We start from the raw sequence: 14,401 nt of genomic DNA, 5'->3' as shown, positions 1-14,401 counted from the left end.
CTTACCTGTCTTCAAGCGTGGGCCGGCAACCGGAACCTGAAATTAAAGTTCCAGTACCGCGGTGCGCGCTGAACTCCGGACCACGCTTCAAGACAGGTAAGTAATTATGGGATATCGGCGTATAACACGCACCCACAATTTCCCCCCTATTTTCAGGGAGAAAAAGTGCGTGTTATACGCCGATAAATACGGTATGTAGGAATTCTTTATCAGTGAAGAAGGAAGCAACATTTCTGCTTCTTTGGTAACTTCTTAGCACATAAAGAATTTCAGCTTGGAGAAGTAATGTCTTAAAGCATCAACATTGTGAGCTGAAAGCAGCTTTGACCTGCTTAGGGATGTCTCATTTGGATGTTACAAGGTGTTTGACATTACTGAGCACCAGCTTTTTGAAATTGGTTAATTAGATAACATCAATCCTGACATTTTTTTTTTCTCGTAGATACAGAGTTCAGTTTCCCATTTTAGTAAAAGTAAACATGTTTACTTTTGTTGGTTTCCTCCATTTTGACAATCAATGGTGACACTAAATAGAGATCTTAGTGCAAACATGAATGTGCTAATTTTAATGCTTTTTTTTCCACCTGTATGAAGATGTATGGTTAGGTCTATTTTATCTCTATGCATACTGATATTTGTTACTTCTGAGTACTCAACTCTTGGGGTGGCATAGGGGTTACACCAAGTAAACATAATTCTGTGTTTATTTTGTGCCAAAGTAAATCTAGTGAATTTGTCTGGTGATGGACTGAAATCTTATAAAACGGTTTATCCATGGTTACACATCTCAAAATTATATTTGATTCTACTTACAGTGCATTCTGAAAGTATTCAGACTCATTAATTTTTCACTTTTTATGTTGTAACTTGTGCTACATTTGTTGAAATGTATTGTTTTTTTCCACGTCAATTTACACTCAATAGCCCATAATGACTAAGCCAAAAAACAGATTTTTTACACCATTGAAAATATACTAAAAAAGAAAACACTGAAATATTACATTAAAACAAGTATGCAAAACCTTAACTCCATACTCAGTTGGAGCACCTTTGGCAGCAACTACAGCAGAATGTCTTTTTAGGTGTGACAAGCTTTGGATATTTTTGGATATTTTCTGCCATTCATATCTGCCAATCCTCTCAGTCTCTGTCAGGCTGGATGGGGACTTCCCATGGACAGCCATTTTTTGTTCTTAATTTCTCACTTTTTTTTTTTTTTTTTTTAGATTTTATTTATATTAAATAGTGTTTCATATAAAATATTTATGCATGTGAAATGAAAGCCCTATTTCTCCTGAACAAACTGATATATAAAAAGTGTGAGTGCACTTCTTTCACACTCCCAGACTCAACTGTAAAGGAGGCGGCGTAGGCATCCTTCTTTCCCCTAAATGTACCTTTCAACCAATCATAACTCCCCCTGCCCTATCCTTTTCTTCTTTTGAAGTTCACCCTGTCCACCTATTTAAACCCACTCCTTTAAGAATTGCTATCAGCACCCGCTACATTGGAAGAGGTTTCTGCTCCAGTCCTCCCGCCCCACCACCTGCTCCCTAGATCCAATTCCCTCGCATCTCATCCGTACTCTGTCTTCTTCTCTTTCACTACCTCTCACTAAAATTCGCAATCTCTCTCTCTCCTCTGGTATATTTCCATCGGCCTTCAAACTTGCAACTGTAACCCCAATTCTAAAGAAGCACAATCTTGACCCTAACTCCCCATCCAACTATCGTCCTATCTCGCTACTGCCTTTTGCATCCAAGATCCTTGAAATAATTGTGTATGCGAGATTGACAGACTTCCTCGAGTCCAACTCTCTGCTAGACCCGCTTCAGTCTGGTTTCCGCGCTAAGCACTGACCAAAGTATCCAATGATCTACTCGCTGCAAAATCTGATGGTCACTACTCTATCCTAATTCTCCTTGACCTGTCTGTGGCTTTTGACACTGTTGATCATCAACGGCTTCATCTCATCCTCCGCAATATCGGTCTACAAGATATTGCTCTCTCCTGGTGCTCCTCTTACCTCTCCCAGCGCTTTTAGTGTTTTTCTCTGGCTCTGCGTCTTCTCCCCAACTCCTCTCTGTTGGTGTCCCCCAAGGTTCAGTCCTTGGTCCCCTACTGTTCTCCATCTATACTGCCTCCCTTGGTAAACTCATTAGCTCCTTTGGCTTCCAATAACATTTCTATGCAGATGATACGCAAATCTACCTGTCCTCTCCTGATCTCTCCCCGTCCCTCTTGACTAGTGTCTCTGACTGCCTCTTTGCTATTTCTAACTGGATGGCTGCCCACTTCCTTAAACTAAACTTGACCAAAACTGAAATCCGCTTCTCAGTAGTCTTATGTGCTCCCAACTTGCACCGTTACAGTCCATAATGAATGCGGCAGCGAGGCTCATCTTCCTTTCAGCCCGTGCCTCACCCTTCTGTCAGTCCCTACATTGGCTTCCTATAAAATATAGAGCTCAATTTAAAATTCTGGTTCTTGCTTTCAAATCTCTACATAATGCTGCTCCCACCTATCTATCCTCCCTTATACACAAGTATGTCCCGTCTAGGCCCTTACGATCTGCTGAAGACTTGCATCTATCTTCTGTCCGTACTCAAATACGCAAATCTACCTGTCCTCTCCTGATCTCTCCCCGTCCCTCTTGACTAGTGTCTCTGACTGCCTCTTTGCTATTTCTAACTGGATGGCTGCCCACTTCCTTAAACTAAACTTGACCAAAACTGAAATCCGCTTCTCAGTAGTCTTATGTGCTCCCAACTTGCACCGTTACAGTCCATAATGAATGCGGCAGCGAGGCTCATCTTCCTTTCAGCCCGTGCCTCACCCTTCTGTCAGTCCCTACATTGGCTTCCTATAAAATATAGAGCTCAATTTAAAATTCTGGTTCTTGCTTTCAAATCTCTACATAATGCTGCTCCCACCTATCTATCCTCCCTTATACACAAGTATGTCCCGTCTAGGCCCTTACGATCTGCTGAAGACTTGCATCTATCTTATGTCCGTACTCCCACCTCTGATGCTCGCCTTCAAGATTTCTCGAGGGCCGCACCGTTCCTGTGGAACTCGCTTCACTCCTGCGTTAGATGCTCACCCAGTCTCCATTCCTTAAAAAAATCGTTTAAAACCCACTTCTTCATAAAAGCGTATCAATTAAACTGTTAATAGCTCCTGACTGATTCCTCTTCTGCAACTGTCACTAGTCTAATACTATCCTTACCTTTTGTGTCACTTTACCCCACTCCCTCTAGCATGTAATCTCATTGAGCAGGGCCCTCAACCCCTCTGTTCCTGTGTGTCCAACTTGTCTGGTTACAACTACATGTCTGTTCGTCCACCCATTGTAAAGCGCTGCACAATTTGATGGCGCTATATAAATAACATAATAATAATTATGAAAAAAGGTAAATTTATGATTGAACAGACATATTCTAGATTTTGTTTTGGTCAGAACTTGTATAATTGCCTCTGTCCATAAGAGGTAACATTTTGTATAATTATAAATCCAGGAGATAATAAAAAGATACCCGTGTAATCAAGAACACCTTTTTGGATGGATGAAAACCTATTCTGCCATAAAGATATATCTGGTGTAATGCTAATGGAGGTAGCAGAGAAATAAAGAGTTGCAGTTTCTACATTAAACAAATGCGTATCCATAGTTTAAAGTTTCAATTTGTAGCAAATTCAGACATAGACTATATAATGAATAATGGTAGAAAGTAAGCTCCCTGCTGTGAAGGAGGGGTATTGTCCTTAAGAATCTGTTTTGAGTGTGGCTTTAAGGGGAACCTATACTAAACTAAACTTCCCAATCATACTACAATATGCTGGATAAACAATGCCCTGCTACAGTAGGAAAAGGAAGAAATGACCGTTATGGGTATATGTGTTTTTATGAAGGATAGTTTTACATCCCTTCAATTAGGGTGGTACCTTTTTATTATTGCCTGATTTTCTAATTCAAAATTCAGTAAAGGTTATGTTTTAATATTTATTTTTGTAGGCTGGCTTCCGTTTTTTTTCTAGTGCGTTTCTGTATTCTGGAATTACACAAAACAGCTCAATAACTTCTTCTGTTCTTTGAGCCCCTGCCAGTAATTGGGCACAAGGGAAATTGCTATGTGAATTCTCAACAACATTTCACTATGCCACTGCCTGAATTTTTAGATTTACTGAAACTCCAATTTGTTTCAGTAGCTTTCATATACATTCTGTACGAGATACTTGAGAAATATATGATGTGTTTATTAAACATTGCTACGTTCTTATCCTCTGGTGTAATATAGTTTATGTAGTATCATGTAGCGTTGTAGTCACAGTAGGGTATAATTATAGTGTACTGTAATAAAGAACATGCTGCTGCACGTGACTAATTTACAAAAATCAGTCGGAGAATAAGGTGCAATTTTTTCTTAATACAATAATATAGTAAATGGGTAGCACACAAATGACCATTATAGTTGATTTAAAAAAAAAAAAAAAAAATCATGGTGGCTTTGTCTTTATATATAAGGGGCTGTGCCGCATTGTTTTTTTTTTTTCCTGCAGAAACTGAACATATTCTAAGAATGAACCTGAGGTCCTTGTACAAGGGTAAAGCACTGTTCTTAGAACCAGCTTTGCTCTGTTCAGGCCTCATAGTAGTCATTGCATATATATATAAACACTAAGTAGGTTTCTACATTTACAAAATACACAATCCAATGTTTCATTACTGTTATTGGCGTGCTTTCTTAGGCTCCTATTAAATGACACAATTTCCAGCTGATCTCAAGGATACAGTATATGTTATTGGGAAATCCTGCTTGGCTTAGAAGGGACAATTTGTTTTGGTTTTCTATATTACTCATGAAAATTTTTAAGATTGACGAAAGTTAGACGTGGGCTTTTTAATGTATTAAAACTTTATGGTTGTATGTATTAAAATTCTGGTACATTTCAAATATTTATGCATGTGTAAGGATATTACCACCATGAACAACTTGTTGCCACCTCTCACTTGGTGGCCTGTATAAGCTGACTGAAAAACAAAACATTTAAATTTTACATTTGCAAAATATCCAAACTAAGATATAGTTTATTTTGAAAAAAAAAATTCTTCAGTATAAAATCTACTTAATTTATCAGTGTTAAATTATCCTACTTAGTTTAAATCTTAAATTAAAAAAAGAAAATATTTTAGTAGACCAAAATTAAAATCTGCACGTCACATTACCTCAATATTTCAGTTATTTGCTTTTGAGATCTAGGACATTAATGCTTATCTTCTTGTGAGGCATTTTAAATTTATAAAAAAAAACAAAAAACATATGGGCCATTGGATTACTGTCCAATTCATTTCCTTTCCTATGCTACTACTTCCATTCCCATTTTTTTTCTTCTTTACTTTCCTGTGGAGCATTCCATGTAAAAGTAAAATACAATCATTGTACCTCTAGGAAAGTATTTTCAAAGTACTGACGTGGCGACCAATTACTTTACCTCCTATAGACTGTAAGCTCGTTTGACAGGGACCTCTTCAACCTATTGTTCCTGTAAGTTTTTGTAATTGTCTCATTTATTGTTAAATCTGCCCCTTTGATAATATTGTAAAGTGCTATGGGATATGCTGGGTCTATGTAAATGCTAGTAATAATAATATTAATAATATGATCGGCAGTTACCTATGTTAGAATAGAGAGATGTGTTTGAATCCTGGGCAGTAATGTTTATGTCCTGGACATCTGATGGCCTGGTTCGCACCAGAGTCGTGATCATGCCCTTATTTGTTGTCATTTATGAGCTGTGATGATGCCATTATTTGTTGTTTGTCTGTGGTTTTAAACAGTAAGGATTTTGTGTCAGAAAGGAAAAAATATATATTTTCCAAGTTTTTCTATGAAGTAGGCAATTGTCCACAATTAATAACCCAACAAAAGATTAATAGTAGATATTAAAGGCACCACAACCTCTTAAACTAATGAAAGTAGTTATGGTGCCTAGAGTCCATGGGTGCTGGGTTACTCTGAAATACTAAACTGTTTACTCATATTTTAATAGATATGTTTGGTCCTAAGCAGCCTGAAGCACAGCCTCTAATGACAAAATGCTGTGGCTGAGCTATGCTTCGCTTCATATCATACCAGAGGTAGTGGTCAGTGACATTTATGCCGCTAACGTTAAATAATTGAAAAATATTTTATTAAACAATCTGTGTTTCTGTATCATCCAAATCTGAACTGTTAGTTGGAACTAGTGATGTGACTTTTGATAAGTTTTGTTAATATCATTGTTATTTAAAGATGCTTCTAGTGTAAATGGTATTTTCCTTAATCCCCGATTGGAACTTTCCTCAAGACCGTTAAGTGTACCATTTCTAAGAGAGCCTCGATTTTATTTTTTTGGATAAACTTTTCAAATATTTGCATTATGGTATTTATATATCTCTTAAAACTTATAAAAATAATTTAAAAGTTCTTGCAAAAATATTCAATCATTTTGGAAAGCTTAAACAAAAATATTATATTGGCAGGCGTGGCCTGACTACTGAGCTGAGGGCATGCTAGCTATCGTTCTAAATAGCAATTACCACGAAATATCGCTGAAAATCGGCTTATACAAGCCACCAAGTGAGAGGTAGCAACAAGTTGTTCATGGTAGTGAACAGCCTATCATGTGGGATTCACCTGACAGTTTCACACAGCCTACCAGCATAGGTGGCGTGTGGGAGGCGGCCACTCTCTCGTTGCCATACGAGGCTGGAATACTGGCCCTGAGCCCCTGTTAGTCCCCCTCTGGACTGGTGGGGGTCATCCCGGTCTACCCCCTGGAGGTTCCCCCGCAACTTAGTGAAAGTTGCGGCACTGCAGCTGAAACTAGAGCCCAGCACCACCGTTGCCTGTAAAATGGTAATGGGATGCACATGCTCCCTCGACCCTTGCTATGTGAGTTTGGATGTGGAGCTCCGTCTGGACAAGTTATTCAGCGCCTTTGCTGGGGTGCTCAAGCCCACCCCACCACCTCGCTGTGATTCATTGGAGACCTCTATTCCTGTGCAGGTGTTATCTTAAAGGAGCACTATAGTAACAGGGAAAATAAACTTGTTTTCCTGGCACTATAGGGTCATTAGGTCGTTCCCCCCCCCCCCCCCCCCCACCTACCCTCAGGATCCCCCTCCCGCTGGGTTGAATGGGTTAACACTATGTTTTCATCTGCAGGGTTAAAACTAGAGGGACCTGGCACCCAGACCACTTCATTGAGCTGAAGTGGTCTGGGTGCCTATAGTGGTCCTTTAATAAAAAAAATATCAGGTTTTTGTTCACAATTATTTATATTCAGCCTGTAATTGTAAATCAAACATAATGAAATGACACACGTTTTCATCCTCCTCTGTTCTTGGTAATGACTCGTTAGCTACAGTATATTACCAAAACACTGAAACAATGTGTAATGTTGTTCGTTTCTTTGTATTGTGTATTTCTAGATACTTTGCTTTTTGATCAGAGATACTGCTGTTTATAGTAACAACAGCAGAATGCACTGGATTGTCTATCCCTGCAAAAAATATATATACATTTGTATCAGGTTACTTCTTCTTGCCCAAGATTTAATTTCATTTAATTGGTTGTGTTTTTTATGTTACTCCGTTACAAGAGGGTTGTAAATGCAATTTGCACATGAAGCAAAGCTACTTTGTAATAATACTAAAATGGTAGTAGATATACATCTAGATATATATCTACAGGTATTCACATTTAGAAATTATGCTTTTATATATATTTATTTATATATTTATTTATTTACGCAAACACCGAAGCACAGGTTAAATGAACACTCCAAGCATCATTACCTCTACAGCTTGCTCTAGTTGCCTCCAAGAAGACAGTAGATAAGGAAGGAGGGGGATATCAGGGCATTCCTGTCATCATAATCACTACATTGAGCTGCAGTTCATCCAAGATCCTCAGTTCTGACTTCCCACATACTGTGGTTCTCATGTACTCTTGCCATCCAGGAACAAATTAATGTATTAGATTACATATTAATAAAGATAAATAAGGAAGTAAGTTAATTTGATCCTAGCCAATCTCTGGTCTCCCTTTTTATTTATTTTTTTATAATTCTTTCTTTTATTGAGGCATGTGATCTATACGGTACAGCAAATGATAAAGGTAGTATAACAGGAAAACACAGCATAACAGAACAGCATAACATAGCATAGAGTTATACACCTACATAGATCAGCCTCTTTTTTTGGGGGGTGGGAGGGGGGCAGTAACAGATAAACAGGCCAAGTATACTTGTCAGCTTTTAAGTAAGAACATGCTTTGTTAACATGCTGATGAATGTGTCAGTAGATAATTGGGAGAAAAGCAGAGAAATAAAGTTATACTAACTGGCAAAGTGAATAGTGTTAAAACACCCCCATGGCCCCTACAGTAGGTTGTTAAAGAGCAAGGTCCCTAATAGAGATCAGAACCCCATATTATTAGAAGTAGTAAACTTAAAATAAGAACCTAAACTTAGAAATCATTCTGCAAAATATGGGTATCTGCACAAAGGTGAGTATGGTAGCAAGAGTCACAGTCCCCTTTCAGCCTATGCCCCTCTGGGGTAGCTCATGGCTCTGCCGTGGTGGAGAGGTCTGCAGGCAGAGGATCCCAGATGGAAGCCAAGATGTCATGCTGCTGCGGAGTAGTAACTTGTAAAGTCACTCCATTTCCAGTGTGTGACCTTGAGTGTGGGTGGCCAGAACAAAAGGGGTCACGGGTTGCAGCCTAACAGCAAGCTTCACACCGAGGGAGTTAAAGGTATGTTTCAGCTGCTTCTGCCACAGCTCTGGGAAGATTTTATCTTGCAAGGAAGGAAATTCAGCGGCCTCCCTGGAGCAGGCTGCTTGATGAACTGCTTCAGCCATTTTATTGAAATCTGCTGGTTGATGCCACAAGATGATGGTACAGTGGGGCTGCAGAGTCGCAGTTTTGATGGGGCCTCGGGGTATGGACCGGGATCACCCCCACCAGTCCAGAGGGGTGGAGGGGAGGGGGCAGGAGTGGGGGAACAGGGCCAGGTTCACATAGTGTCGGAAGTCTAGCTTGGTACAGTTGAGCAGGGAAGCGGCCGTCCACTGTACTCACCGCCCAAGTAGGCCTCATCTGGGTAGACTAAGGATGGCCCTCCAAGGGACTAAAACACTGCGTGCAAGCCTCTCCTTGGAGCCAGTACTCCCTTGTGTACAGGACGCCAGCCAGGTGGGTACAAGTTCAGCTTTAATAGGTTGAAAAATCATAAGCTTGCTGGAGCTGCTCTTTCATGCAACTATTCAGCCTGGCAGTCAGGCCCTGCCCCCCCTCCCTTTTTATTTTAATATTGATAAATATGGATAAAAGTGCACAGATGCCTTTTGTATTGCTTCATTCATAGAAATTAATGGCTGCTGTATAGTAATACTGAATTTAGTGGAGCTCATTATTTGATGCACTTTGCATGTTAAAACCGCTACGCGAAAACACATGTTAAATATTGTATCTCGGAAAAAATTAAAATAACCATAAATCTATAGCGGTGGACAGAGAAGTAAATGTAGGAGACAGAAATTCTAATCTTGCTACATGCTAACCAATTTTAGAAAACGTATTTAAAGTATCTCTAGTATGCATACTGGAAAAACACATTAAATAATCCTTTATATACTATACATATTGTACAGTGAAAAAAATGAATGCAAAGTTCTGGTAATTCCCTAGTCCTCGAGGCACATCAGCTGTCAAAGATTTAGGCATTTCCTAATTATGTTCCAATGTGGTCGAATGATATTTTGAGATGCAATGTGTTTGTGACTAAGTCTGTTTTTAAGTGAATTACGATTTTAAAGCTAAACCTTTGCAAAATGTGGAATGCAGTGATTACAGCTTTTATAGCAGCCACAGAATCCAAAGCATCATTGAGGTGTTTAGTAGTCAGCTGGAGCAATACTGACTGGCTGGCTATGTCACTTCTGTGCATATTTCTATGCACAGGGTTGCATTCATTGCCTGAGAGCAGGCAGTTGACATCTCGATCAGTGAATGGCTGGCACGATTTGCTTCCAGCTTCTCCAGCACTGCAGAAACCGGATGCATGTCACTGACCATAGACAGCACCTGGCAGAGACCCAGGTAAGAGAGCAAAATAGTTTGCCACATTACCGGGAAAAAAGGGCCAGGGTACTCCTGATATCATAACGACTATGGCAGGCACAAATTTAAGGCCTGTGAACCTTGTGGAAGCTTTAGCAAATACTAATAAGCTATGTTGATGTGTCTTTTAGCTACCGTAAGTATCGATTTTCATGAGCTTTGTGCTGTGGCTTATCTTATTCCTTTTGCTATGTTCTTGTTCTGTTTGTGAAACTTATAAATAAAATTATTAAACTTATAAGTAAACTTATAGATAAAGATTGTCAAAAAAAATCCTTGATTGTTGATGTACCTTGAGAAATGGATTAGGTAGTTTTTAAATGTGTTTTACATTTACGTTCATGGAGGGTTATCTCGCGTGTGCAGAGTTTTTCCCCATTATAATTGTATGTAATTTTAATTGTTTGTAATTAAAATTAGACATTTCTATTTTAGCCTTGTCAAAATCAGAAGCAGAATCTGGTGCTCTGAAGAAGCAATCAGAAGGCCTTACACGTGAATATGATCGTCTTCTAAGACAACATGAGCAACTGCAGGTATATTCACTGAGATGTAAATATTTAGTATATACACACAAATGTACCTGCCTTGATAATATTGCTGAGTCAAAGGGAAGCAATTTTGTAGTGATCTAGACCTCATAACAAGCAACAATTAGATACAGTCAAGATGAAGGTGAAATAAACAAATTGTGTAGAGTTCAAGGAACACTCCAGCAATATAAATAAATCTATTTATAAAGCTGGAAGGCATTCTGGCCCCCCTCCCCTGTAAAAGCTGTAAATAAACGGTTAACTTTGCCATTAGCCCTGTAGCAAGACTGTCCCTTGCTGTAGCCTGCTCCTACTGATGAGCTCTCTGCTAATAGACCGGGCACACGCATGGCAGTCACTGTGCGGCAGCTGCAAAGCCTTCTGCTCTGTGTTGGGATACAAAGTGATCAGGAAGAGCACCCTACAGGGGATCTGCGTCAAATCCTGGAACTTCAAACAAGAAAAAAAATTGTAATTATTTGTTTTCATATATTTACAATTTTTTTTTTTCCCCTTAATTTTTGCATATGATATAGAATATCCATATGCACACATCACTTAAAGGAACACTACTATAGCGTTAGGAATGCAAACCATTGATGCTTCTAGAGGCCTTATCCAAAGCTCCTCATAGAGGAGCACTGGTGAGTAAAAACACATGTGCAGCATCACTTTGCTCCTATTTGAGGTTAGATGTGAGAACAGAGTTTAACTCTGTTCTCAGAGCAAAACTGCTTCTAGTGACGGTCAGGTAAAAAACCACTGGAGGCGTTTTTAACCATGAAATATAAGCATTGCTGTATCCACTACACACCAATGTTGTACATTGCAAGGTTAAAACTAAAGGACTGCTTCACCACCAAGACCACTTCATTGAGATCAAGTTGTCTATGTTCCTTTAGGGATCCTTTAAAACTGTTGGGGCAGCTCCAAGCTTGTGACTTGCTGCCACCAAGATCTGCTTCCGGTCTTTTTAACCCCTTCAGGACGCAGGACGGTTCAGGACCGTCCTCGGCATTTTTGCGTTGCCGACCGAGGACGGTCCTGAACCGTCCTAACGGAAAACGGGCGGCAGGAGCGATCGGCGAAAACTTCCGCCGAAATCACGTTGTTACTATCTGCCTGGCATCCCAGGCAGATAGTAACAGCCAATTGCGGCATGTGAGCGATCCGCGATCGCTCACAATTGGCTGGTGTCAAAGTGGGTGTTACAAACACTCACTTTGACACTGATCTCTGCCTCTCTCCCCTCTGTAGCGTTTTGTGAGGCGAGAGAGACAGAGATCGTGATATATTGTTGCAGCAGTTGTTCCAGAGTTGTCAAAAGTATCTGTAGTGAAAAAAAAATCCCTTTTTAACCCCTTCCCTGCCAGATCTGTTACAGACAGTGCATTGGTACTGTCTGTATTTTTTTTTTGCCCTTAAGGGTTAACTTTATTTTAAAGATCTGTGTCTTAGACTGTCTTAGACTGTCTTAGACTGTCGTAGTCTGTCGTAGTCTGTCGTAGTCAGTCAGTTTCCTTCCCCCAAATCTCCATTAGATTTTTGTAACAGGAGTTAGTTTAGGGATTACTGTTTTAGTCTGTTTTAGTCTGTTTTAGTGTTAAAAAAAAAAAAAAATATATATATATATAAAAAAAAAAAATAAAAAAAAAATTGTGTTTAGTATTTTGTTAGTTTAGTCTGTTAGTGTGAAACATGCAGCGCATGTACAGCTTGGAGGAGGCATATGTCTTCTTGGCGTCAGACTCTGACGCCACTGACACTGCGTCCGATTTTGACCCAGGTCAGTTTAGCAGCACATCTAGTGACATGTCGTCATCTGTGTGTGAGCCAGCTGCTAAAAGAAGCTGTGCTCCCCCTGCTACGCCAAATGTGGAGGAGGACTGGGTACCTCCACAGTCAGCTGAGCCGAACATCCCCCCTTTTAGTGCCAACGCAGGCATTAATGTGAATGTGGTTGACTTCTCCCCTACACAATATATTGAGCTATTTTTAGGGGATACCATCTGGGAGGAGATTGTTTCCCAGACTAATTTATACGCTAGTCAATTTATTGAGACGAATCCAGGTAGCTATACAGTCAGGGAGCATGCTTGGCACCCCACAGATGTCCCTGAACTTAAAAAATTCTGGGCGCTTACCATGCTCATGGGGATAATAAAGAAGCCATCAATCCGCTCCTACTGGAGCAACAACCCAATTTGTTCGACTCCTATATTCTCCCAAACAATGCCTAGACCAAGATATGAGCTGCTGCTGAGATACTTACATTTCAACAACAACACGCTCTGTCACCCCAGAGATCACCCCCAATATGATAGGCTTCATAAAATTCGCCCTCTGGTAGACCATCTTCAGAACAGATTTTCTGAAGTTTATACCCCCCAACAAAATTTATCTATTGATGAGTCCCTAATGAAATATAAAGGGAGATTAGGGTTCAAACAGTATATCCCCTCAAAGCGGTCTAGGTATGGCATTAAAGTATACAAGCTGTGTGAGAGCGAAAGTGGCTACACATTTGCCTTTCGTATATATGAGGGGAAAGATGCTCAACTGAACCCTCCTGGCTGTCCTGACTCTCTGGGGACAAGTGGGAAACTGGTTTGGGACCTACTGTTCCCCTTGTTCAATAAGGGTTACCACCTTTATGTGGACAACTTTTACAGCAGTGTCCACTTGTTTAAAATTCTTTATAGTTTGCAGACACTGGCCTGCGGCACTGTAAGAAGAAATGCCAAGGATTTCCCCAGACCGCTCCTAGAGGCCAAATTAAAAAAAGGTGAATGCAAATTCCTGCGCAAAGCTGAACTGCTTGCGCTAAAATTTAAGGACAGGAAGGATGTGCACATGCTGACAACCATACATAACGAAGGCATGTCAGACGTCACTGTCCGAGGCAGGGTACAGACAAAACCGGTTTGCATCCGGGCTTATAACAGGCACATGGGGGGTGTTGATTTGGCTGATCAGCTAATGCAGCCTTATCTTATCTTAAGAAAGACAAAAGCCTGGTATAAAAAGGTGGCTATTTACCTGTTGCAAGTAGCAACACATAATTCATTTTTACTCTTTAAAAAAATGAATCCAGGAAGAACCACCTTTCTCCAATTTCAGCTCAAGCTGATTTCCACAATAATTTATGGAGATGGTCAAGTACCAACAACGGTGCAAGAGGAGCCCAGACATTTTATTTTTAAGATACCGCCAACACCAAAAAAAAGAAATCCCCAGAAACGTTGCCGGGTCTGTTATAAAAAAGGGAAAAGGACAGACACCCCTTTTCACTGTCCCGATTGCCCTACAAAACCTGGACTGTGTATCGGAGCATGTTTTAAGGTCTACCACACAAAAATACATTTTTATAATACTTGTTCCTGATTTTTTTATTTTTTTTATTTTGAAAGTGGCAAATTTCTGTTAGTCAGTATCCTTCCCCCAAATCTCCAGTTAGATTCTTTTTGCAGGAGTTAGTTTACAGATTGCTGCTAACGGAAGTTTTAGTCTCATTTAGTTTGTTTTTATCAGTTTTAGGTATAAGAGTTACCACCTTTATGTGGACAACTTTTATAGCATTGTCCGTTTGTTTCAAACTCTTTAGGGTTTCTAGATACTGGCCTGTGGCATTGTGAGAAGATATGCCAAGGATTTTCCCAGACCTTTTATAGAGGCCAAATAAAAAAAAAAGTGAATGTA

The 14,401-nt window shown here is 39.8% G+C and overlaps 1 protein-coding gene across 1 annotated transcript in view; it reads left to right on the top strand.

The window, feature by feature from the left end:
* Nucleotides 1-14,401, top strand: part of BCAP29 (B cell receptor associated protein 29) — a 38,295-nt gene that overhangs the window by 16,629 nt on the left and 7,265 nt on the right. The window contains exon 7 of the mRNA XM_063448110.1: nt 10,605-10,705. Within this exon, the coding sequence (XP_063304180.1) occupies nt 10,605-10,705 (101 nt within the window). The remainder of the gene's footprint in view (nt 1-10,604; nt 10,706-14,401) is intronic.

The sequence above is a fragment of the Pelobates fuscus genome, chromosome 3 (assembly GCF_036172605.1).
Source record: "Pelobates fuscus isolate aPelFus1 chromosome 3, aPelFus1.pri, whole genome shotgun sequence".
NCBI lineage: Eukaryota > Metazoa > Chordata > Amphibia > Anura > Pelobatidae > Pelobates > Pelobates fuscus.
Note: the sequence above shows the minus strand (reverse complement) of the source record. Positions and strands in the feature narration are given on the sequence as shown.